The sequence below is a fragment of the Gasterosteus aculeatus genome, chromosome 7, assembly GCF_964276395.1.
Source record: "Gasterosteus aculeatus chromosome 7, fGasAcu3.hap1.1, whole genome shotgun sequence".
Lineage (NCBI taxonomy): Eukaryota > Metazoa > Chordata > Actinopteri > Perciformes > Gasterosteidae > Gasterosteus > Gasterosteus aculeatus.
Window position 1 is genome coordinate 83306 of NC_135694.1, and position 25651 is coordinate 108956.

At 42.1% G+C, this 25651-nt stretch overlaps 2 protein-coding genes across 11 annotated transcripts; both read left to right on the forward strand.

Annotated features, from left to right (window-relative positions):
• Positions 1-232: 232 nt before the first annotated feature.
• On the forward strand, positions 233-19932 carry LOC120822125 (phosphatidylinositol 4,5-bisphosphate 3-kinase catalytic subunit alpha isoform). Of its 9 annotated transcripts, none has more exons than XM_040181521.2 (28): positions 233-562; positions 4072-4200; positions 4275-4378; positions 4451-4613; positions 5652-5861; positions 6089-6156; positions 9326-9454; positions 9587-9640; positions 9724-9833; positions 9937-10078; positions 10196-10281; positions 11222-11327; positions 11411-11563; positions 11645-11776; positions 12048-12172; positions 12314-12395; positions 12587-12751; positions 13457-13560; positions 13638-13737; positions 13821-13892; positions 15012-15118; positions 15638-15759; positions 15837-15915; positions 16010-16180; positions 16548-16665; positions 16737-16888; positions 16976-17124; positions 18695-19932. In XM_040181521.2, the coding sequence occupies exons 2-28, from the start codon at positions 4116-4118 to the stop codon at positions 18817-18819; spliced, it is 3213 nt and encodes a 1070-aa protein (XP_040037455.1). In that variant the 5' UTR covers positions 233-562; positions 4072-4115; the 3' UTR covers positions 18820-19932. The 9 variants fall into 9 exon arrangements, with proteins under 9 accessions (XP_040037455.1, XP_077961991.1, XP_040037457.1 ...); XM_078105865.1 differs by lacking the exon at positions 18695-19932 and adding an exon at positions 17214-18396; XM_040181523.2 differs by having other exon boundaries at positions 246-562; positions 9410-9454.
• Positions 19933-20933: 1001 nt separating this feature from the next.
• Positions 20934-25411, forward strand: eif4e2rs1 (eukaryotic translation initiation factor 4E family member 2 related sequence 1). 2 transcript variants are annotated; one of them, XM_078105889.1, is made up of 7 exons: positions 20934-21150; positions 21633-21723; positions 22252-22386; positions 22491-22595; positions 23816-23968; positions 24169-24305; positions 25218-25411. In XM_078105889.1, the coding sequence occupies exons 1-7, from the start codon at positions 21134-21136 to the stop codon at positions 25255-25257; spliced, it is 678 nt and encodes a 225-aa protein (XP_077962015.1). In that variant the 5' UTR covers positions 20934-21133; the 3' UTR covers positions 25258-25411. The 2 variants fall into 2 exon arrangements, with proteins under 2 accessions (XP_077962015.1, XP_077962014.1); XM_078105888.1 differs by having other exon boundaries at positions 20997-21066.
• The last annotated feature ends 240 nt before the right edge of the window (positions 25412-25651 follow it).

The following is a 25651-nucleotide window of genomic DNA, read 5'->3' on the forward strand; positions in this document are numbered from 1 at the left end:
CTTGTGGTGTAGGTGGTTCTGCTGTGGTGTATTGTTGTACAATTTTCTTTCCTTTTGCTGTGTATTGGTTTTGTCAATACGTTGTGGTCCGTTTGTCTATGAATTTTATTTACATTTCTTTTTGAGATGTGTATTATATTTCTGTCTTCTGGATTTGAGACAGAGTGAGAGCTCTGTCTTCTCTGTGAAGCTGCTGGCCCTTTAAGAGAGAAGAGGATGAGCCGACACCCAGCCCCCCCTCCGTCATTCAAACCCCCCTCCCACCCCCCCATTCTCTCCGACACATTGTTCTCCCGGCGAGCAGCAGCTTCTACGGACAGACAGAGACAGGCAGACAGACAGGTCTCCGCTGTGCACGTTGGGGACTCTTTGTGTTGGACATGAAATCAATGGAGCAGACTCACGGATCCACCAGCTGATTGAAGGAGACAAAGACAGAGGAGGACTGACGGACAAACCGGCAGACAGACAGGCAGAAAGACAGACAGACAGGGAGACCGACTGATGGGAAAGACGCTATGACCGGAGGCACGGGCCGCTGGACCGTCAGGCACGAGCTCAGGTGAGTGACAGAACAAAGACTCGTCCTTTCTTTGATCTCATCCAGTGATGCTCCCGCTGCCGTCGTCATGGCAACCATATCCCAGTCTGGGGTCATGGAGGGGTGTGTTGGTGCAGACACATAGCATCCGTGGCGCGTGGAGTAGAGAAGGTGCGCCGGGTGGACAGTTCGAGCCCCGTCAAACATCAGCCCAGACCTGACTTGTACCAGTAATACAAATAATTATAAAATATGATGCTACTATTATTACTACTAATAATACCATATATTACTAGTACTACTACTTTGAGTACTACTAAAACTACCACTAGTAATACAATGTAATTGTACCATATATTACTACTAATAATACAAGTAATAATTCTACTGATAATACCATATAATCTAATAAGAATACAATACAACTACTAATAATAAACTGCTATTACTACTACTACTAATATACTACTTAACATATAATACAATTTATAATATATAGTTCTGCTAATTGATACAGTACAATACTACTAATCAAATATTTTAATAGTACTAATAAACCCTAACTACTACTAATAATAATACCATATAACAAGAAAAACATATAACTAATAATACAGTAAATACTGCAAATGATATTAATAATACTATCATATAGGAGCGCTTAATAATAATACTAAAAACATATATTACTAATACCATATACTAGTACTACAAATATTATACAAAATAATATGCAAACCATATAATAGTACTAAAAAATCATATAACAATACAACTACTAATATCATTTAATCCTTCCCTTAATACCACGTAATACTAATAAAACTACAAATGACACCGTATAATGCTATTAATAATGTATAATCATAATACCATATAATACTTACACTTAACAATATACTACTTCTAAGAAAAAATAAATATAAAGAACTGAGTGTTTGATCAGTGAAACAATCAGCCAAATCACTCAGTAACAGTGACGTGCAGTGAGGTCAGTAAGAGGGTAGGCGTTGAGTTATGAAAGTCTGTTGTTTAGGCTAACACGTCAAAACAAGTAAATGTTACACACAAGCGCGAGACATAGGTAGACACACACACGCAGGGTCGGGATCAAGATATTTCCAATGAGAATGACATATCAATATTACTACTCTCTTGGTAGCTTGCTCGGGTACGCGCGCACACCCACACACCCTCAGCGATTTGTTTGGGGCAGTGCTTACATTTGCTTTCACAACCGATTGTAACATTATTGATGACAAAGTCTGGCCTCTCGGAACCTTTTGCTTATTTATTGCACAGCGGCCAATTATGTTTGTCAATCAGCATCAATGAAAACACACACTGCTGAATATGAAGACAAATGGCTTGTTGTCGGCATTCATTCAACAACACTTATCAACTCGATATTAAGCCCCAAATAGTTTCTGACTCACCAATCAGTTGATTATTTGTACATGAAATCCAACCTCCGCTCTGTCCACATGAACACGTGGATCACAGCTTTGTAAAACACCGCCGTCATTTTGACTTTTGACTGAATTTCGCAGGATTAAGTTTACAACCTAGCTGGTGTGGTAATGTCAGCTGTGCAAATGTCCAGTAATGTCTCGATTTAAATTGGTCCATGTTTGATACGAAACGTGGATGATTACTGGCAATAACCTATTTACGTGCAAAGGCACAGCAGAGTTGTGCTTTTTGATGTACATTTTGAAGAATACAGGATCGAAGTGCACATGTGCAACATGGGTTTTTTGCTTGCCGTCCGCAATCAATGGACAGTAAAAGCACTGCTTATTCTACCATTTCTTTGTAATTGATTATGCGTAACGGCTGCATTTGTCATCGTAACATCTAAACATTTGGAATAACACACATATTGCATTTATAACTATACGAATAAACAGTAAAAATATGACTACAAGTTTATTAAATAAAATAATGTAATAAGTATTTTTATGTTTGAATTTTGACAGGGTCGGCAGTGCCTAACTTGCCTACCCTGACTGCACGTCACTGCTCAGTAATATTACTGATTTATAATAAAATAAAACACGTTGAGTCTCTCTCCCCGATTTCACGACATTGCAGGTTTCATCCTTTAAACTTATTTAAATCTTATTTTGATCTATTTATTTTAATTTATTAATGAGAAATCTATTCTAACTGAAATATTTTTTCTCTGGATAAAAGTTTTAACAGACGGCTCCTTTAAATCAGCAAGTCAACAGGAAAACAACTTTGAAGGAAACCAGCTTCCTGACAGGAAACACATACACACACAAACGTACACATACACTTACAAACACACGCCCACACACACACACACACACACATACTAACATACACACAGCTGCTTCGGTCTGTCCTAGTGTGTGTGTGCATGCGTGTGCGTGCGTGTGTGTCCTACTTTCTGCTCTTTGTTTGATGGATTCATTGAAAACACACAAACAAAGAGACAAAAGGGACCAGAGACAAAGACAACATGAAGACATGAAGCAATATAATAGAGAACTCGACTAAATCAGGAAATCCGTAACTATGAAATTATTTAACAAATCTTCAAAGATCAAAAGTGAAGAAAAAACGCCTGTAAATAAACATTACAGGAGTCATTTTGAATATTTATATGAAGTACAGCAGGTCATAACTGCCCCACCGAATGAGATATTGGGCCGTCTCACGTTAGATGGTAGAGTCCATCAGGGTTTGGACCATAGCAAAGATGGTACTGCCGCACTGCTCTCCTGAGGTTGTGACTTTCAAGCGCTTTACATTATACCATTTAGCTGATAATCCATGAGACTTACAATAAGTAGTTTGAAGATAGGTCTATTGCTCAGGGACACCATGACACAGCTGGGGATCCAACCCGGACCCTGCAGTTACCAGAAGACCCTCTCTAACCACTGTGTCATGGTCACCCCTATTGTCACCATGAAGGACTTGAAACTTATCATTCTTGCTTCTACTTTATGCCTGGACTATTACAATGCATTCTTTTTCTCAATTTGCCTTAACTCAATTTATATTTGCCAGATTATTTGGCATGTATGTGCTTTCACTCACGGTGACACGTGATTGGGTGTCGGCAGAGGCGCAACATGCCTGAAGGTTTAGAGAAGTGCAGCTTTGTACTCTGCAAAAGACTGCATAATATTTAATGTATTGAGATCCACAATTTTGAATTGAGTTTGAATATAAAAGTACACATAAACATTAACCTTGATAGAATGAGCTAGATATTAATTAAAGATATGTATTGTTATTTTACATAAATTATATGTAATATAAGGAAACAGTAAAATGCTGTGTAAACAATAATTTGTCATATTAGCACCTATAATACCTAAAATAACAGTTTGGTTGTTCATTTACAGATATTGTCTGTCCTTTTACAGAGTCTGGGCTGAAGGTACCAATGTGATACGATGGATCTCCATGTTGACACATTAGTGCTTATAGATCAGTCCGAACTTTTAGATGTCACAAACAGGGTCAAAGCTAAATGGTCGGTCTGTGTATAGGTAGCCTGGCGCTGAGGTGAGGCTGCTTGTGATTGGTGGATGCCATGGGGCCCAGGCCGTCGTCAGGGGAGCTGTGGGGGCTCCACCTGATGCCCCCACGCATCCTGGTGGATTGCTGCCTTCCAAACGGTACCAGTCATTCTCTTCTCTACTACGTTGTTCCGTTCATATAATATCTATATAATATAATGATTATATTCCAGGGATGATGGTGAGTCTGGAGTGTCTCAGAGAAACTCCTCTCATCAGCATCAAGCAGCAGCTCTTCACTGAGGCCAGAAAGTACCCGCTATACCACTTGCTGCAGGTAAGATCCTTTCCGACCTTTGACACTTGTTTTTGAAGGCAGTGCAGTGATATCTTCTCTCTGAATGGCCAGGAGGAGTCCAGCTACATCTTTGTGGGAGTGACCCAGGAGGCAGAGAGGGAGGAGTTCTATGATGAGACAAGGCGGCTGTGTGACCTGCGACTGTTTCACCCAATCCTGAAAGTCATCGAGCCGCTGGGCAACCGGGAGGAGAAGATTCTGAACCGAGAGATAGGTAACACCAAATGTCTCTCCAGCCATTGGTCAGTTCACAAGCATCTCTTCACCCATCATGAGCATCTCACTAATCAGGGAAAAGTAGTAAGACTGAAAGACGCTGTTGTGAATAGCTTCACACGGGGCAAGAAGTTTTCCTTCTTTTTGGAGCTGCTTGGGCTGGAAGTGAAGACTGGGGCAGCCAGACTTATCTGGAGCAGCTAGAAAATGGTTTGGGTTGGAGAGGCCTAGCCACTGAAAGCTGGGGAGCCTGGGTCCTTAATACTGTCATCGACGCAAGTCGATTCGGAAAAAATGATCTGAAAAGATACTGCAGCCTTAACCTTGCACTGACAATTGTCAGTTTGGAAAAGCTTGATTTGAAGAGATCCTACAGTCTTAACCTTTAACCGGCAAGAGACAGTCCAGAAATGAAAAGATTTAGGAGTGGCTGTCTTTAACTTCACACTGACCTGAGGCCAGTCCGGAAAGAAAGTTTGTGAGAGGGAACTGACAGACCATAGCAGAGAGACCCCTGTCGTGTCTGTGGCTTGACCAATCAGATCTCAGGGCTGTTTCATCAAGAGAGAGAAATCACACCTAGGTGTGAAGACACATTCCTTGTGGGGGTTCCATGTCCTGCAGCAGAAAACTGCTCCAAAAGTCACCCTTGGTTTTATGCTCTGGTGGGAGCCCAACAATGCCAATGTGAAGAAACTAGGTACAAAACAAGCTCAAGCATCAACAGAACCAGAGATAGCTAAACTGGTTGCAGGTAAGAATAAGAACCATGTTGGACGTCTTTGGCTCCAACGGGAGCAGGACCAGAGAGTACTTGTTTCAAAACAGGTCCAAACAGGATTAAATGGAGGAATCAAGAAACAAGTCAAAAAACGTCTGTGTCCCCTTAGTCCGTCATCATACGCTAACCCTCATAATATGATGTCATCCCTCACCAAACTGCACTTCCCAAATTTCCACCCTCACAATATGACCTCATGGCTCACCAAACTCCACCTCCAAGAGTTCCACCCTCACATTCAGACCCCGTGTTCAGGATTCGCCATTGGGATGCCAGTCTGTGAGTTCGAGATGATGAAAGACCCGGAGGTTCAGGACTTCCGTCGCTCCATACTGAGCGTGTGCAGAGAGGCCATGGAGGAGAGAGAAGGAGGGGGCGCCCACAGCCAGGCGCTTTACGTTTACCCCCCCAACCTGGAATCCAGCCCCCAGCTCCCACAGCACATCTACAGCAAGCTGGACAAAGGTATTCACCTTGTTAAAGTATGCCCCCAGATCAGGGATAACCCAGAACAAATCCAACAAATCCAGCCAATCAGAAAGGGACGTCTACGTTGACTTTCAAAGTTCCTTAAATGAGCAGAGGTTACGATGATCCGTGAGCTTCCTTCTGGGGGACACTGTGAGTTCTGTGAATCTTTAGGTATAGATTAGATGCATTGAAAGTTAATGACTCTCTCTCTGTTTTGGCAGGCAGGTTGATCGTCACCATCTGGGTCATAGTATCTCCGTCCAACTCCAAACAGAAATACACCCTTAAGGTAAAGATGAAGATGGAGTCGTTGTGGCGCAGGGGGTAGAGAGGGTGTGCTGGAACCACAAGGTTGGTGGTTCGAGTCCCAGCTGCCCCATGTCCCATGTCGAAGTGTCCCTGAACAAGACACCTAACCCCTAATTGCTCCCTGGGCAAAATGTAAGAGCCATGGGTTAAAAATGTAATTTAAGTTGCTTTGGATAAAAGCTAAATGTAATGTAATGAATGTCTGTTGGTTTGAGTCACTTTCATCCTTTCAAAAATTACTCCTTCAAGCTCTCATTTGATTACAAATTGGTAATTTCATCACCTTACATCAACCAAACTCAGAACGTCACCAACCAATGTGCTCATGGGGGGTTACACCAGCATCATTAATGCATCGCTAACTTCATGTAATGCTGCAGAAGGTTCAGTCATGACAATAGCACCAAAGACTAAAAAGAGGAAGTCGACAAACCCTTTTTTTCTTTTACCATTTTAGAAATCTAAGTGGGAAAAGTTTAGGTGATCAAGAAGTTTTACATTTTCTTTATCATAAAGTTTCCTCATAGGTCTTTAAGATCACTACACATCCTCTGGACTGCTGCTCTAGGTTTGTGTTGGAATCAACAATGCAGATCTCAACCAGTCTCCTTCACACCTTTTAAATAGCCGGTCTGCCACTCCATACCCCTCTACCCACCTTGAGTATGATTTTAAAGTATGATATACAAATAAAATGCATTTCTTAGGGCTTGGCACCTTAAGCAATCCAATCGTGCCGATAATGATTTTATCATAGTTAGCAGCTTTTTCTTTTGCATTGGGAGGGTCTGCGCACATTAACCAAGAAAATGGAGAAAGCCTGTGGTCGCTGGTAGCTCGCCAAATGTTGGGGATTAATTTATTCATAGTTTTAACTATTTTCTAATTATTCTCTAACTCACTGACTTTATCTATCTAACTAAAAATGAGGACCCACACATCCTCCCAGACCAGGGACTCTCAGTAATACACACCCATACGACAGACTGGAGATCTGAATTCTTTCCAAAAAGACACTAACGAGGCGATGATACAACACTGTAGTTATACATTTCTATGACCATTAGATTGAGTGAAGCCCTCCCCTTCAATCTTGACTACGTAACTCTCCACCTGTTGTTGTTGTCCCACTAATCTCATCCTCGTCCTTCACCAGCCCCCCTCTCTGGTGTGTTGACTCTATTTTGGCTCCCTCGTTCTGACTGCGCACCTCATTAACCTGATGTTCTCACTGACAGCATGCAGACTCACACAGCAGTGTGGAGTCCAACATCTGCACCCTGAGGAAGGTGGTTCTCTCTCGCTGGTCATATTGTTCAGATAAAGAGAGGTTCTTTATGATCTGAAAATGTAAAAGACCATGGCCTGATGCACAGGAGTAAGAAAATGTTATGTCGGAGGAATGGATAAAAAAAAGGAAATCCATAGGCTTTACAGACTGAAAAATATTTTTTTTGCCAAACTCCTAGTAATCACTTGGGCTTCTTTGCCTTATTCTCCTTCCGTACAAAAGTTTGGCACGCATCTCCTTCCGCACCGTTGCTTGGAATTGTCTCAACCTTTCAGTGATTGTCGGAACCCATCGGGAATCTTGTGCTATTATCTGGTTAAGAAAAATGACTTACGGTTTTCCCCAAAAAAGCAAATTTCGAGCTCCAAACTCCAATGGAAACATTTTAGGAAAGGAGTTTTAAGAAAAAATAGGAAAAAAACACTAACCGGGGGAGAGCGGACATTACCGCAGGGGGGGCGGACAATTCGGTTTGGGTAGGAGCGGACGTTACAGCAAAAAAGCTCCATTGGAATGGATGCAGTACAATGTGTGTGTCGTTTTTAATGCAAGTCTAGCTGACATTACGACGGGGGCGATGGGGGAGTGGGGGGCAATACGGTGGGGGGAGCATTGCACTAGTAATAACAGGACCCAACTGCTGACAAGTGGCTAAAACAGCCAGAGAAAAATGGGTCATGTCTTTAGTTTACTACCTAGTCTTCACTTTCCTGCTTGGCCGTTTAATGCACAGGCACCTGCGGGCAGTCTAGGCCACACTCTTAAAATTTCTGCGGAATTTTCCAGTTTTTAATTTATTGTTGAATTTTGCGCATAATGCAACTGATCGCTGTTAATCAGAAAATCATGTGAAACCTGTTAGCCACCAACCCCCACTGGTGGGGGCTGGTAGAGGGGTTAGCCCCTTTGAAACTCGATAATTCTGCTGCATAATATCTGCATGCCATCTCATCACAAACAAACATAACAATGCCTCAAAACCACAGAAACGTCTTGCTTACAACATATCATATCCGTTTAAAAATGCTCCATTGTGTTAAGTGTTAAAAGAGTTTGAAAATATCCGATGCAAAGTAGTGCAGCAAATTGAAGCGTGCAGCTAACAAAGACACCAAACACCAAGCACTGCATCATATCAAATGTTTCTTACCCCTGCCATTTTTAACCAAAATATGAATCTAGGGTTTTTCGACTGGCAAATACCCACAGCCATCTTTTTCATGTGGAGGGGTTAGATTCCCCGTTTTCAGATCAAGTTAGAGTGTTCCGGGGGGGGTAAATTTCAGCGACGAGCGTCATCCTTTGCTCTACAGGTCTGATCCAGAAGTTTCAGACAATTCTGAGGGGTTGAGATCTCAGAGTCACCGTAAATCATGAGAACTGTAGCAAAGCCTCTAGGTGGTGTTTTGCTTCACTCTTCACTCAGTAAAACTTTCCACAAATACTGTCCACACACTGGGCTATGACTTAGATGTTTAATTTCTTTTCAGGCAATTCTGGAAATTTTATTTCTGTTCATTTCATTTATTTATTTTCATTTATTTTTAACCAGTAACATATGTACTGATATTTACACATCAGATCACACCTGCAGGTGTTCCCCTCTATCCTGACAGTAATATTTGTCCAGATAGACAAAGTCGTTCCAGAGTTAATGCCCTTTTTTATCAGCAGGGGCATAAAAACACGGTTTTCAAGAGGTTGATAAGGTTACATTTTTTCATCTTTGCTTAACATTAGTTCACTATTTTGTTCACTATCAAATTCCGTGTATGTCTGACATATTATGGCAACATATGTTTCCTGATCCCTGATTTTTATTACAAAATTTTATCATAATGTGTGTGTTTATGTACAGGTAAGTCATGATAGTTTACCTGAGCAGCTGATAGCAGAGTCCATCAGGAAGAAAAGCAGATCGATGCACCTGTCACCTCAACAGCTCCGCCTCTGTGTCCAAGAGTACCAAGGGCAGTACATCCTTAAGGTACAGCTGTCCTGACCTGAGGAATTAAAACATTAGTCAAGGAGAATATCTATATTAAAGGTATCTAAATGTAGACAGTACATCCTGAAGCCATCCAGTCTGTCTGACTCACCTGTGCACCTGTCTCCTCAGGTCTGTGGCTGTGACGAGTACCTGCTGGAGAAGTACCCTCTCAGTCAGTACAAGGTAACAACTTCAGTCTGAGAGCACAAAGCTTCATGGATGAGCTCTTTAGTACGACGCCTTTCCCTCTACCTGTCTCTCTGCAGTATATCCGGTCCTGTATAATAGTGGGACGTCTTCCACATCTGATGCTGGTTTCCAAAGACAGTCTCTACTCTCAGCTTCCTGCTTCTGGCTTTGTCACACCCTCATACAGGTACAACAGTCAATCAGCATCAACCAGCATCAATCTTTATCTCTCACATGACAGCGAATCAGCAGCCTCTACAGATGGAAGATGTGTGTTGTTTGTGTTTCAGTCGTCGGACTCCTCAGCCTTCTCCCTGTCCAGGAGGAGGTGATGGTTCTCCTCCTCGTTCTCTTTGGGCCTTTAACACTCTGCTGAGGGTACGACTACTGTGCGCCACCTACGTCAACGTCAACATCCGTGACATCGACAAGGTTCCTCACCACAACTTCCTCAGTCTACTTTTTAGAGTATCTTTCTGTTTTGTTTGTGTCTGCTGTAAAGCCTGATGTCAAAACTGACTGTGTGTCTCCTTGTGTCTTTGTGTTTAGATCTATGTGAGGACAGGAATCTATCACGGTGGAGAACCACTCTGTGACAACGTCAACACCCAGAGAGTCCCTTGTTCCAACCCCAGGTACCTCACTTTATATATATGAATGCTGAACACGTTAACACATTATCATTGGGTTAATGCAACAATTAATTTATGATTGTTGTGAGCCTGTTGATCACTGGCTCTGAAAACACATCCAGACACACAGGACTGGGGATTGATCAGTATTTGGGGACGGGCCTAAGACTGCTGTGGCGGGGACAGAAAAATTGAAAAAGTAGCAAACTGTTTTTTAAATGCTACACATTTTAAGTCTCTTCCAGACAAAGTTTATGGAACCAAAGTTGTTGATAAACTGCATCACTGAAAGGGACTTTCTTTTCTTTTTTTGACTGATATTCTCAACAATTAATCCAGAATAAACATGGACTACCTCACTCTAACGGGGACACTTGCTACTAAACAGAGGTTGTTGATCCATAGATGATGGATCTAATGCCCTGGAATTGGAAACTAGTTTTGGTTTGATGTATTTTCTTTATTTAATGAAGTTTAATTTGAGATTTGCAATAAATACTTTAACTTTATAAAGCAACTTCTGCTGTTATTAAGCACCTTTTTTGTTTAAAGTGATGGCACAAATAGAAGTGCGCAATACAGAAAGAATCAAGCAATTAATTGCGTTGAAAAATTGTAACCGTTGGCCAGCACTAATAAATATAAGTTACATTACAGGTCATTTAGCTGACGCTTTTAGCCAAAGCGACTTACATTACACTTTAAACCCATGGCTTTTTTTTTTTTACATTTTGCCCGGGGCACAATTAGGGTTTAGGTGTCTTGCTCAGGGACACTTCGACTTGAGACATGGGGCAGCCAGGACTCAAACCACCAACCTTGCGTTTCCCAGCGTACCCGCGCTACCCCCTGCGCCACGACGACCTCTATAAATATGCACAACACAGACTACATTCATAGGGAGTACCCGTCTCTCCTGTCCCATCTATCTGGCTGTCTCCAGGTGGAACGAGTGGCTGGCCTATGACATCTACCTGGCTGATATTCCTCGCTCCGCCAGACTCTGCTTGTCAATCTGCTCTGTGAAGGGAAGGAAAGGAGCCAAAGAGGTGAAATGGGAAGGAGACAATGGCTTATGAACAGATGAGGGAAGCAAAGGAAGAGTGACTAAATCCCCCTGTCTGTCCCTCAGGAGCACTGCCCTCTGGCCTGGGGCAACGTGAACATGTTCGACTACACTGACATTCTGGTTTCAGGTAAAGTGGCTCTCAGTCTTTGGCCGGTGCCTCACGGCCTCGAGGACCTCCTCAATCCCATCGGAGTTGCCGGTTCCAATCCCAACAAGGTAGAGTAAGTCCCTGACTACCGGTCCGTCTCCCTGCCTATGAATGAGTCCGTTCATTGACCGACTGATGGTCCTCTGTAGGAGACTCCCTGTGTGGAACTGGAGTTCTCCTGGTTTAATCAGACTGTGGTATTTCCTGATGAGCAGCAGATAGAGGAACATGCTAACTGGACCATCAGCAGAGAGCTTGGCTACAACTACTGCCACGGAGTGGTAATATGTGTACATGTACACACACACATATATGTGTATGGCCCGACTCGCAGTGTCGACCTAACCCTAACCCAGAAATAAAAGATGAGAGCAGATCCCATTCTAGTTCTCATTTTTACTTACTTTCCTACCTGACTCCTTTTTTTCATCCAACTCTCTCCCACCTGTCTCTCTCCCTCTAACTCCTGACTCCTCCCATTCTCTCCTATTTGTCTCTCTTCCTCTACCTGACTCCTCCACCTCTCTCCTCATACTTGTCTCTCTGTCTCAGAGCAGTCGTCTGGCCTGTGACAGCAGAACTTCAGTAGCTGATACAGAGCAGCTTTGTTCGCTGTGCTCCAGAGATCCTCTCTATGAACTCTCGGAGCAGGAGAAGGATTTCCTGTGGAGGCATAGGTGATCTCCTATCTCTCAAGCTGTCAACTCAGGCTTACTTTCTTAGTGTTTATCTCTAATGTCTCTGACTTTATTATTTATTATCTACAATATCTGACACCATCAGTGTTTTGCTCTACCTGTTTATCCCTCTCTCTGCAGACATTACTGTGTAAACATGCCAGAGTCTCTTCCTAAGCTGCTTCTGTCCGTCAAATGGAACTCTCGAGACGAAGTGTCTCAGGTCTGAACAACACGTCAGAATCTCACCTCCTCAGTTACCTTTCTGTCTCCTCCTCTGTTTCCTTCTCTGTTACCTGTCTGTCTCCTCTTCCTCAGTTACTTGTCTGTCTTCTCCTCTGTCTTCTCCACAGTTACCTGTCTGTCTCCTCCTCCTCTTCCTCTTCAGTTACCTTTCTTGCTCCTCCTCCTCAGATGTACTGTCTGCTGAAGGAGTGGCCTCTAATGGAACCTGAATCCGCTCTGGAGTTGTTGGACTGTAACTTTCCTGATCCGATGGTCAGAGAGTTTGCTTTGCGCTGCCTGGTACAAGGCCTAACCGACGATAAGCTGTCACAGTACCTGCTGCAGCTTGTACAGGTGAGTTTCTCTTCTTGGTACAGGAACGCTTCACTTCCTGGTACAGGAAGGCTTCACCTCCTAGTACCACCTCACTTCCTGGTACAGGAAGGCTTCACCTCCTAGTACCACCTCACTTCCTGGCATAAGTACATTTGACTTCCTGGTACAGGTCCATGAAACTTCCTGGTATGGGTACGTATTACTTGGGGTTACTTGTACTTTTTCCCTCCTAGTACAGAAATGTTTTACTTCTTCATACAGGTACGTATAATTTAAATGTACGTTTCACTTCTTATAAAGGTACATATTACTTGCAGAGTTAAATTTCACATCCTGGTAGAAGTATGTTTCACTTTGTCCTACAGGATTACTTCCTCGTACAGGTACGTATTACTTGCGGAGTTTTTTGTGTTTTACTGTCCATGCTGCATATGGCATGCAGTGCAAAAGTAGGAACACACTTGTTAAGGTTAGTTATTAAAATAGTATCCTAATATATGCTATGTCCCTCTCTTGTATGCACAGTAGTATAAGTACTTCATTAAGTATGTTGTCACTTTATTCGTCTTCCTCTGACAGTCTGTGAAAAACCTGTTGTTGTGTGGTCCAGCAGAGGCACGAACCATCCTTCTCTGGCTCTGACTGGCTTATATTCTTACCCTCATGTTCAATCCAGCCAATGAAGGAAACAACTACCAGCCATTTCTTAATTGTATGTTTCAGGTGTTGAAGTATGAGATGTACCTCGACAATCCTCTGGCTCGTTTTCTGATAAAGAAAGCTCTGACCAATCAGAGGATTGGACACTTCTTCTTCTGGCATCTCAAGTGAGGAACACCACCTATGGAGTGGAGGAATGCTAACCACGACGTGATGTCTAACATTTCTTCTGTTGTGTTCTCAGGTCAGAGATGCACAACAAGACGGTGTCCCGTCGCTTTGGGCTGCTGCTGGAAGCTTTCTGTAGAGCATGTGGGATGTACCTGAAACACCTCAACAGACAGGTGAGCACAGCTGGAAAGCCGTCTAGTGGTTCAGCGTCGTAATGACTGTGTGTGTGTGTCTGTGTGTACGTGGGTGCATGCAGGTGGAGGCCATGGACAAACTGGTGAACTTGACCGACACACTCAAACAAGAGAAGAAGGACGAAACACAAAAGGTATGAAAACATCCTGTTTCCCATTTTAGAGGAGCAGAGTTTGAGGTTTACTGACCAGAGAACTACAATGGCCTTCAGGGATACGTGTTATAACAACTAGGAGCTGCTCTTCAATCAATACTCACCCCTAACCTACGAAACAATTGTGTAATGTTAAAAGAATGAATTATTCTCCTCTCCTTCTCCTTCTCTCTTCTCTTTTCCGTCTGCCACTCTTCTATCCTCCTCTCCTCTGTCCTAATCCCTTCTGTCCTCCTCTCCTCTGTCCTCTTGTCTACTTCTCTTCTCTACTCTCTACAGTCCTCCTCTCTTCTGTATGCTTCTTTGTCCTACTGCCTTCTTCTCTACTATATCCTCTATCCTCCCCTTCTGTCGTCCTTTCCTGTGTTTTCTGTCCTCCTCTCTTCTGTTCCACTCTCCTCCTTTTGTCTCTATTCTCTCCTCTGTCCTCCTCTCCTCTGTCTCATCTTTTCTCCTCTCTTTGTTCTCTGTCCTCATCATTATCGTTGTGCTAAGCTAACACAAAGACAATAATTAGTGTCAAGTGGCACTCCGGTGTACCGGGCCGATGGTAGGTTCTTAAGCCAGATGCTGTCCTCCACTATTATGGAGTTCCAGTATGAAGACCAACAGACCTCCAGTGCATCTTAAAGGCTATTAGAACTCACTGGTTCCGGGAACCTGATCTGAACGTCAAGATGATTAAGATTTGAATAATATCCCGATCATCACCTCAACCATCAGCCAGCACCAGATGGACAGATATTTTAAGGCCAACTGAATGAAGGTCAACGCACCCAAAAGGACATCAAAAGAGGAACACTATATGCAGGTGTTGCTTTAACCTGAACAACACGAACATCTGGGACAGGGTGTTCTCCAAAGGAACAGCAAGACCCTAGTACCACTGAAGAGAAGGGCAAAACCTCAAACTACCACCTCGATGAAACCCCATCAGATGCCCACCGAGAAAGAACCTGTGGATCAAAGACTCTACAGACCAATCGACTGGAGGGCGATTCTACTTGGCTTCTTATTGTCAAAGTCATAATGATGGTTATCCTGATGTGCTGCAATTGGATGGTACTGATGTGTTTCTGTGCTGTGATTGGTTGTCAGACTCAGATGAAGTTCCTGGTTGAACACATGTCTCGTCCAGATTACATGGAGGCTCTTCAGGGATTTGTTTCCCCGCTGAACCCAGTTCACCAGCTGGGAAACCTGAGGTAACTAACAAAATAACCAACCAACTAACTCACTAACAAGCAAACTCGCTATATAACTAACCAACTCATTCACTCACTAACTACCTACTTTAATCACTAACTCATTAACAAACTAACTCACTAACTCATTAACAAATTAACTAGTTAAGTGAAGTGACGCTTCAAAAGGCATTTTAAGTTAAAGAACAAAAAGGTGAAGTGATGTCAATTAAGTCAAGTTAAGTAAAAAAAAACATAAAATAAAAATATACTACAGCGAAGAAAATAGAATAGGGTACAATAGAGTAAAGCTAAATAGAATAAAGGAAAGTAGAATAAAGTATTGTAAAATAGAATATATAGAGTTAACTATAACAAAGTAAAGTAGAATCGAGTAAATAGGAATAGAGCTAATACAGTACTGTAAAATATAGTAAAGTACATTTAATAAAGTTAAAGTACAATACATTAAAGCAAAGTGGGATATGATATAGTACAGTAAAGTATAAGTGAAGTAAAGAGAAGTGTGTTTATCTTCAGGCTGGAGGAGTGCAGGATCATGTCGTCAGCGAAGCGCCCCCTGTGGTTAAACTGGGAGAACCCCGACATCATGTCTGAGCTGCTCTTCACCAACAACGAGATCATCTTTAAGAACGGAGACGGTAGCTCAGTGCTAACAGAAGACCTATTGGACTGCGTGTAAGGCATTGTGTAACCTGTGTTTGTGTGTGTGTTGCAGACCTGCGTCAGGACATGCTGACTTTGCAGATCATTAAGATCATGGAGAACATCTGGCAGAACCAGGGCCTGGACCTACGGTGAGAACCTGTGATATCATCAATCACATGAGCTCTGATATCATAAAACACCTGGCTAATTGAGTGTGTGTGTGTCTTTGTTTGTGTGTGTCAGCATGCTGCCGTATGGATGCCTCTCCATCGGAGACTGTGTGGGTCTGATTGAGGTGGTGAAGAACAGTTTCACCATAATGCAGATTCAGTGTAAAGGTGGCCTGAAGGGAGCGCTGCAGTTCAACTCCAACACACTCCACCACTGGATCAAAGACAAGAACCGAGGAGAGGCGTAAGTACCTGTCTATCTGAATACCTTTCTGTCTGCCGGTCCCAATCAGAGCATTGTTTAAATATTATCTTAAGGAGGTAGGTGAAGTTTCCTTGGTGTAGCAAAGCTTTGGACGAGCAGCAGTCTGAAGTTCCATGAAGCTTCAACATCTACTGCGAAACTCACAAAGAAGACTCTCAGTTGAAATAAGTTGTTGAAAAAAGGTCAAACTGTCACTGAACCCGTCAAATCTGTAAGACAGACTCACATTATCTCAGGCAGTCACACAAACATATACAACACAAGAACATCATCAGACCTTTATATATATATCACAGATATATAACACAGATACACCATCAGGCAGGTGACAACGTCTATCTCTTAGGTACGACCGGGCCATTGACCTCTTCACCAGGTCGTGTGCAGGTTACTGCGTCGCAACCTTCATTCTGGGAATTGGAGACCGGCACAACTCCAACATTATGGTGAAGGAGAATGGCCAGGTGAGCAGCTCATCCGCAGATCCTGAAACGATCCAGACTCCCACTCACTTGACCTCCTCTTCTTCCTCCAGCTGTTCCACATCGACTTCGGTCACTTTCTGGATCACAAGAAGAAAAAGTTTGGGTACAAGAGGGAGCGGGTTCCCTTTGTTCTAACTCAGGACTTCCTCATTGTCATCAGTAAAGGCGTCCAGGAGTCGACTAAAACCAAGGAGTTTGAGAGGTCTCGCCTGCACCTCACCTGTAGAATGCTGGTCCTCGTTGTCCCTTTCTGCCTGTCTCACTACCTGTTTACCTGTCTGTATGTCAGGTTCCAGGAGATGTGTTATAAGGCCTACTTGGCCATTCGGCAGCATGCCAGCCTCTTCATCAATCTCTTCTCCCTATTGCTGGGCTGCGGGATGCCCGAACTGCAGAGCTTCGACGACATTGCCTATCTGAGGAAAACTCTAGCCCTAGGTAGGTGGAGGGGGAGACAAGCTGAGAGACCGGGGATGTAACCTCATCTTCTATTATTGGGCTGTGGTTGAAATGTTGTTTTTTCTCAGGAAGGTTCTTGACAAAAGCATCAGACAGTCAAGAGCTGCTCACCTTCGGGTGCTTCAGTCCTTCCACTCGTATCTCCTTGAGCTTGGGATACACTGGGCCGTCTTTTACCAAAGGAAAGGAGATAATGACCCTCTCACGGCTCCAACCGTGATAATGAAATAATGCATTATTAATCCATTAAGATATGTAAGTCCTTAATAAGTCTAACAGCACTAAAGGAAACCGTGCGATAACAACAAGAATCACTAAAATGACCTAAACCTCTAGTCCAGTGGTTCCCAAACCTGTTCTGCCAGGGCCCGCTTTTAGGGTCCGCCTGAAGCAGCGCTGGAGTCAGTCATCAGTTACCCAGACACACTTCCTGGAGGAGTCGGTGAAAACGATACCTGTCGATAACAGAACAAAAAGCTGCAGAGATAAGCCACTCCCCCTTTCAGGCACGAATGAAGTGAAAAAAATGGGACGCGAATGAAGCAAAATAACTACAACTAGTGGGCTGAGTAAACTCGTGCGAGTAAAGCGTGGCGAAAATTTGCTACAAAAAAAGGTTGTTCCTTCTTTGTTTTAAATGAATTGCTTATAATATGAACTCTATAAAAAGTGTTTTTATTTTTAAAATAAGTAAATTCACTAAAATTGAAGTTGGTAACGTATATTTCCACATCTATCGAGAGGGCAAAAGTCATACAACATATATTTTCCCACCATTAGATTTTCCGGTAGATTTTCTCACACAAATATAACATAAATAACAATATTTAGCAATGATCATATGTCATTTTCATGAATAGAAACTTGGGAATTCTGCTTTGAATCTATTGCTCGACAATTAACAACAACTTCTGTTCTGTTTTGACATCACTGTGAAATCATCCTCATCAAATATGCCTATTCTCTGTATAGAGCTGTGCACCAACCCTGTGCCTGCACAATACGACACATAATAACACATAATCAGGCAAGAAATTCCACAAATGAACGCTTTACAAGGAACACCTGTTAATGAAATATTATTCCAGGTGACCACCTCGTGAAGTTGATTGAAAGAATGCCAAGAGTGTAGAAAGCTGCAGCAATTGACACTTTTTTTGTTTATCACATAATTATATTTGTGTTCCTTTACTTTTTATGTCTAAAATATTAATCCACAATGTAGAAAAAATAAAGAAAAGCGTTGAATGTGAAGATGCGTCAAAACCTTTGACTGCTACTGTGTCTATGTAAATATATATATATATATATATATATATATATATATATATATCTTGTGTCTTTGACTCTTCACGAAAGTCTCCACAGTTCTTATCAGAACATTTAAACTAACTTGATGACAATTTCTTGTCTTCCGTATGAAACCGTTGCCAGATTTTTATACTTATACAGCTCTGGATCAGAGATATTTTCCTGATCTCCAGATTTTGATCCGTAAACTTATAAAACTTCCCATCTTTTTTTGTCGGTCTCTCTGTCTGTCTCTCAGAGAAGAGCCAGCAGGAAGCCTTGGAATATTTCACCAAACAGATGAACGACGCTCATCACGGAGGGTGGAGCACCAAGATGGACTGGATCTTCCACACCATCAGACACATGCCCAATGAACACTGACATATAACCATTTATATACAACTCAAACACACCATCAGACACATGCCCAACGAACACATACATGCATATATGTATTGTATGTATGTGTATACATATATATATGTATATGTACTGTATATACAGATACATATATATATATATATATATATATATATATGTATATATATATATGTATATATGTATATATATGTACATATATATAACAACACACACACCCTGCTGCGTATTTACTGCACTACTGTGATGACAATGAAGACAACGATGAAGGTGTCTGACTGTGTTAGATGTCGTCGTTCTGATATCATGTCGGTATTACGACATTACGTCGGTGGGCTGGTTGTTATAACAACATAAAACTCAGGGTCACAGGTCAGAGCCGTGGCTGAGAAGGCCAAAGGCATGCTGGGAAAAAGACAGCGATGATGTCGTACATGTCTTCCGGTCAGGGCTAGAGTTAGTGTGTTAGCTCTGCTAGCTCCTCTAAGCACAGACTGAGCCTTTCAAAATAAAATACTTTATTACCGTAGCATTTGAATTAGAGCTCATCGAGTAGCAGCTGTAACTTTATTGAAACCAGCTGAGATAACACTGTGGTCACTGTGAGAGCAATAAAACCTCCAATAACCAGTACTTTCATTATGACAATCAGGAGTTGTGAGCTGGCCGATTCATCCTGAGATCACACTAAAGTAATCAATTATGCTTCTGTGAAAGTTAACAAGACTTTGAACACGAGACCATTAAACCTTTATCACAGAGTGTCTGCATTAAAGCTCTTTTTCCACGGCAATATTATGGTCTGGTTGACATTGATTTGCTTTCTCTCTAAAACGCTCATGATGAGGTATTAGATGTAACTTTACCCATCCTTATATTATATTATTATTACTGTTAAATTATATTACTCCGAGTTCAATTACTTTTCTCATTAATACCATGGCTTCATTTAAACTTGTGTCTTGAAGATGTACACTTGTTTATTTTACAGTGGCACTTATACTCAATCATAGGAAGTGCTTTTTGCACTGTTTGATTGATTGATTATCAATGTAAAGTCATCAGCTGGTAATAAAGTTTTAACTCCAGAGGTTTAAAGGATTTTTACATTGTAAAGTTTCAGTGTGATTTATGGTCTGAGTTCATCCAAATTTTTAATTGATTTTCACTTACATGCAAGTACAACATATTACGTGTTTCCAGGACAATCTGACCCAATCAGCTGCTCGTTAGCTGAGTCAGGTCTTAGTTAGCATCAAGAGCTTTGAATCCAATAAACCACACTTATTAATTAGCTTAGCTACTGCACAGAATAAACAAATAGTTAGTAAAGCATAGTATTATTGGAAACCCCACAAGGCCGGCAAGGCTAGACTCAGACGGGTACATGGCCACTTTTTAATATATTAATATACATTTTTCTGCCCGTGTCAGAGATTAGTCTAAGCCCCACGCACACATTAGTAACAGTGACAACCGATGAGCTGGCCTGATCGTGATTATCAACCATACTGGTTACCATAGTGACTGGATATGTGGGAATGAGCATCAATATGTGATTGTTTTTCAGGTAATCAACACTATTCATTGATATTTGAGCAGATGTATGCTGTGATGTCCACTGATTCAATCAGTTTCTACTGAACACTATTGATCCTGTTCTAAGGTGAAGGTTACACGTATATATTCTGTATATATTCATTAACCCTCACCTTAATCTATCGAAGATTAAGATCCGACACAGACAACTGATGTACCAATCAGAGGGTCTGTACCATACATTCACACACACTAAACACTCAGACTCGTACACGGACGCGGACGCACACAGCACTAAGGATAAAGATAAGGATACGGATGTTTAATGTCATTGTAAAAGTACAATACAGTACAGCAATAACAGGTACAAAAGAATGTATAAAAACATGACAGACAGACAAGACAAGACATTAAATTAATTCACTGATTATTGATATAAACAAAACACAGACATCAATGGCTATGGTTATCACTATTCAAATCACGTTAAAATGAAAGTTGAATTTGATCATTTCAATGTAACAAAAAGCCACGTACATTTATTTTAGGTAACTTAGTGGATCAGTTTTTGGCCCTGTCGACTTTGAGTAAGCGATCTTTGATTTTTGAAATGTCCCTTCTGTCTTACCGTCCACTGGTCACGCACATGCGCAGTAACCGAAATTGCACAGTTCAGACGCAGATGCACGAGGAGACCGTAAGAGGACAATAGTAAGTAAACAGTAAAATAGTAAAGCAAATAGAAGAAATATAAAAAGAAGAGTCTGCCAAAGAAGGGATGAACCAGCTGGAGTGGTAAGACTAAGACATTCTTCATCCAGTAAATAAACGCTAAATGTCCGGTACGAACCCGCAGCTAACGGCTCACAGTTAGCATTAGATTACATTCATTTCAAACTTTAATCACGTAGAACGTCACGTGTTGTTGTTGTTGTTTACAGCTATTTGTGTGATTCCGGTTATTTTGTGTGTCAATACATCAGATGCTGATCAGGTTATTGATCCATATCAGGAGAGTGTGTTATGAACCAAGACGTGTGTGTGTGTGTGTGTGTGTGTGTGTGTGTGTGTGTGTGTGTGTGTGTGTGTGTGTGTGCGTGCACGTTCACGCACGCGTGCTTGTTTCTTTACTAACAGGTGTGCTGCATCTTTTTTACTATTCTAAATAATCTCGACCTAATTGACGTTGTGAAACCCAAAATGAAATCAATAAGTCAAACCGTAGAACTGAATGCTTTAGCATGTTAGCATGCTAACAACGGTCGCGTTTGTTTCAGCACAAGAGAAGAGGAGGACCAGGAAGAGACTGAGTGTCACCATGACAACAGTGACAGGACCAACAATAATAACAACAACAACCGACGCAAGGTGAGACACACTCTGTCTGTCTCTCTACCTGGACATGAACCTGTCTGTCTCTCTACCTGGACATGACCCTGTCTGTCTCTCTACCTGGACATGAACCTGTCTGTCTCTCTACCTGGACATGAACCTGTCTGTCTCTCTACCTGGACATGAACCTGTCTGTCTCTCTACCTGGACATGACCCTGTCTGTCTCTCTACCTGGACATGACCCTGTCTGTCTCTCTACCTGGACATGAACCTGTCTGTCTCTCTACCTGGACATGAACCTGTCTGCCTCTCTACCTGGACATGAACCTGTCTGCCTCTCTACCTGGACATGACCCTGTCTGCCTCTCTACCTGGACATGACCCTGTCTGTCTCTCTACCTGGACATGACCCTGTCTGTCTCTCTACCTGGACATGAACCTGTCTGTCTCTCTACCTGGACATGAACCTGTCTGCCTCTCTACCTGGACATGACCCTGTCTGTCTCTCTACCTGGACATGAACCTGTCTGTCTCTCTACCTGGACATGAACCTGTCTGTGCAGACGGTGTGTCCGGGTGTAGGTGAACATCCACTCCAGTATAACTACACCTTCTGGTACAGCAGAAGAACACCAAGTCGTCCTGCAAGTTCTCAAAGTTATGAACAAAACATCCGGCAGATTGGCAGCGTGGCATCGGTACGCACACACAACATTTTTTAAATGTAAATATGATTTTGATATACATATCAATACATCTCTACTTACTTTGTGTGGGTTTCTCTCTCTGTGTGTGTGTTCAGGTGGAGCAGTTCTGGAGATTTTACAGTCACCTGGTCAGACCAGGTGACCTGAGTGGACACAGTGACTTCCACCTGTTCAAGGAAGGAATCAAGCCCATGTGGGAGGTAACAGCAGCCTCAGTGTACTATAGTTTAACTGTCAAAATGCTGACTAGTACTGCAGGTTTACTGTTAAAATACTAATGCTCTACGGATACTGGGTTAGGATTATGGTTGCGTGCATTTCGGGGCGAAGCCCGCCGTGCTATATGCTCATCTGGTCTACAGGTGTTTTGTGTACTTGGAGAACCAGGTCCCCCAGGAGATACTATGGGAGGTGCTATGGGAGTACGAGGTGAGGGAGTCCCTTCCTGGGGCCTCCAATCCCTGTACACCCAAAGCTGGCTTCTGCCAGTTGAGGTTGTTTGGGCATCCTTAAGGATGGATAAAAGCGTCAGATAAATGACATGTGATGTAAAGAGGACTAGGTGGAGAGATAATACACTGGTAGATGTGGCCCGGGTAAGGGAAGTTTGGCGTCCCCTGCAGTAACTCTTGCAACATGCAACCTGGATAAGCGGTTGAAGATGAGATGAACATTTAGTCTGTTTAATGAAAGAGAAAGTTATAGACCTGTTCAATGGGGAGGGGAACCGTATATAACTTCTGTTGGGATCTGGCGTTGTATTGAAAATAAAATGAAACAACATCCACCTGACTGTCTAGGGCAGGCAGGGCTGCTTTTGGTAGAGGAAACACGGCTGATAATAATACTATAGCCACCCTGTAATAATGCTGCAGTATTAAAGTTAAATACTGTACTAATACTTTACTAATGATGTACTGTAACACTGCAGCCATATTGTCAAATGAATGTCCTTATGCTGAATTTATACGATTGTCTTGGCTGTTAGTGCGCGACAGTAGACAGACAAGACAGTGCACAAGTAATAAAATAAAGTGGAATGAAATGTTAATGCAATGGGATAGTAGAATAAGGCTATGGGTTAGTATAAAACAAGGGAATAAAGTTTAAAAAATTTAAATATTAAAAAGTTAAAAAGAAAAATATTAAGCATAAAGTGCACTAACGAACAAGTAACAGACAAGAGACAAAGTGACAAGTGACGACAAAGTGATGAATAACAGTTAAAGTGACGTGTGCATTGTGAAGGGGAGTGACCGGTGGAGTGTTATAGTCAGTCAGTGGGGGACCGGCTCTGTTGATGAGCCCGACTGCCGACGGGAAGAAGCTGTTGGTAGTTAAACTATTTATATAATGGAGTTGTACTGTTACCATGTTTTACTTTTAATGTTATATATACTGTCTCACTGCGTCCCCATAGGATGATTACAACCGTAGTGGAGGGAAGTGGATCATTCGACTTCGTAAAGGTTTAGCCAGTCGATTCTGGGAGAACATCATACTGGCCATGCTGGGAGAGCAGTTTATGGTGGGAGAAGAGATCTGTGGAGCAGTGGTCTCCATACGCTTCCAGGTACTACTGTAGTACTACTATTGAAGAATTGCAGCAGCGCTACTATAGTAAAATAAGAGGACTATTACTGCAAACCAAACTGTTTCTACTTCAGGATTACCATAGCTGGACAGGATCAATGAACTGTAACGAACGTTTCATCCTGAAGTCTGATGTGAATCAATTGTGAATCTTCTTTTTGTCCTGTCTGGTTCTAACAGGAAGACATCTTGTCGATCTGGAACAAAACGTCCAATGACCAAATAACAACTTCCAGAATCAGAGACACTCTTAGACGAGTTCTGAACCTTCCAGCCAATACCATCATGGAGTACAAGACCCACAACGACAGTCTCAGGTACGACTACTACTATGATACTGGTGTAAAACACCATCATGGAGTACAAGACCCACAACGACAGTCTCAGGTACGACTACTACTATGATACTAGTGTAAAACACCATCATGAAGTACAAGACCCACAACGACAGTCTCAGGTACGACTTCTACTATGATACTAGTGTAAAACACCATCATGGAGTACAAGACCCACAACGACAGTCTCAGGTACGACTACTACTATGATACTAGTGTAAAACACCATCATGGAGTACAAGACCCACAACGACAGTCTCAGGTACGACTACTACTATGATACTAGTGTAAAACACCATCATGAAGTACAAGACCCACAACGACAGTCTCAGGTACGACTACTACTATGATACTAGTGTAAAACACCATCATGGAGTACAAGACCCACAACGACAGTCTCAGGTACGACTACTACTATGATACTGGTGTAAAACACCATCATGGAGTACAAGACCCACAACGACAGTCTCAGGTACGACTACTACTATGATACTAGTGTAAAACACCATCATGAAGTACAAGACCCACAACGACAGTCTCAGTTACGACTACTACTTGTAGGGCCAATAGGATAATGAAAACCCCAGTTGGATTTGAACTTGATTGTGATCTCACCCTGAAAAGGTGTGGAATAAACTTTTTTTTTTAAAGTATTTTCCCACATGTGATTTGAATTAGTGTTTTCACATCAAAGAGAAACCTTGAATCTGAGCTGCATCAAGATCAATATAATCTAACTTTAAATGGCAGACCATCTGTTGTATCTAGAGCATTTTCTAAAAGAATGTATCTGTTTGGGTTTGTTGAACTCCGCTCGTCCCTGTTAATGTCCTTTGCCTTAGAACCCTGTGTTAGAGCCACAAATCACCGAAGACATCGCTCTGTGTGTTTCAGGGACAACTCCAGCTTCAGAAACACCAAGATCTCCCTCTGAAGAGTGTGAGTGTGAGTGTGTGTGTGTGTGTGTGTGTCACTGTTTGATTCATTTGAACCCTACCTGTACAGTAAAACCAGTATACTGACTTGTCCAGTATTGGTTCAGACTGGATTTCTTTTTTTTCTCTTCAATTAAAACTGATTCATGTCGATTTCCCATTTTTTCTCGTCCCGTTTTTATAAAACAATGACAAATCATATTTAATTTTATAAACTGTTAAAAGCACACAAATGAAGTAATTACAGTTCTGCGGCTATAAGAGTAATTATATATTCAGGAGAAACTTTATTCTCTCTGATGGCTTTTACCCAACATCTGACCAGTCAGTGCCTTTGAGCAAGGCACTTCTCCGGACTGTGACTCATTACATTTCCTTCAGAGCATCACTCTG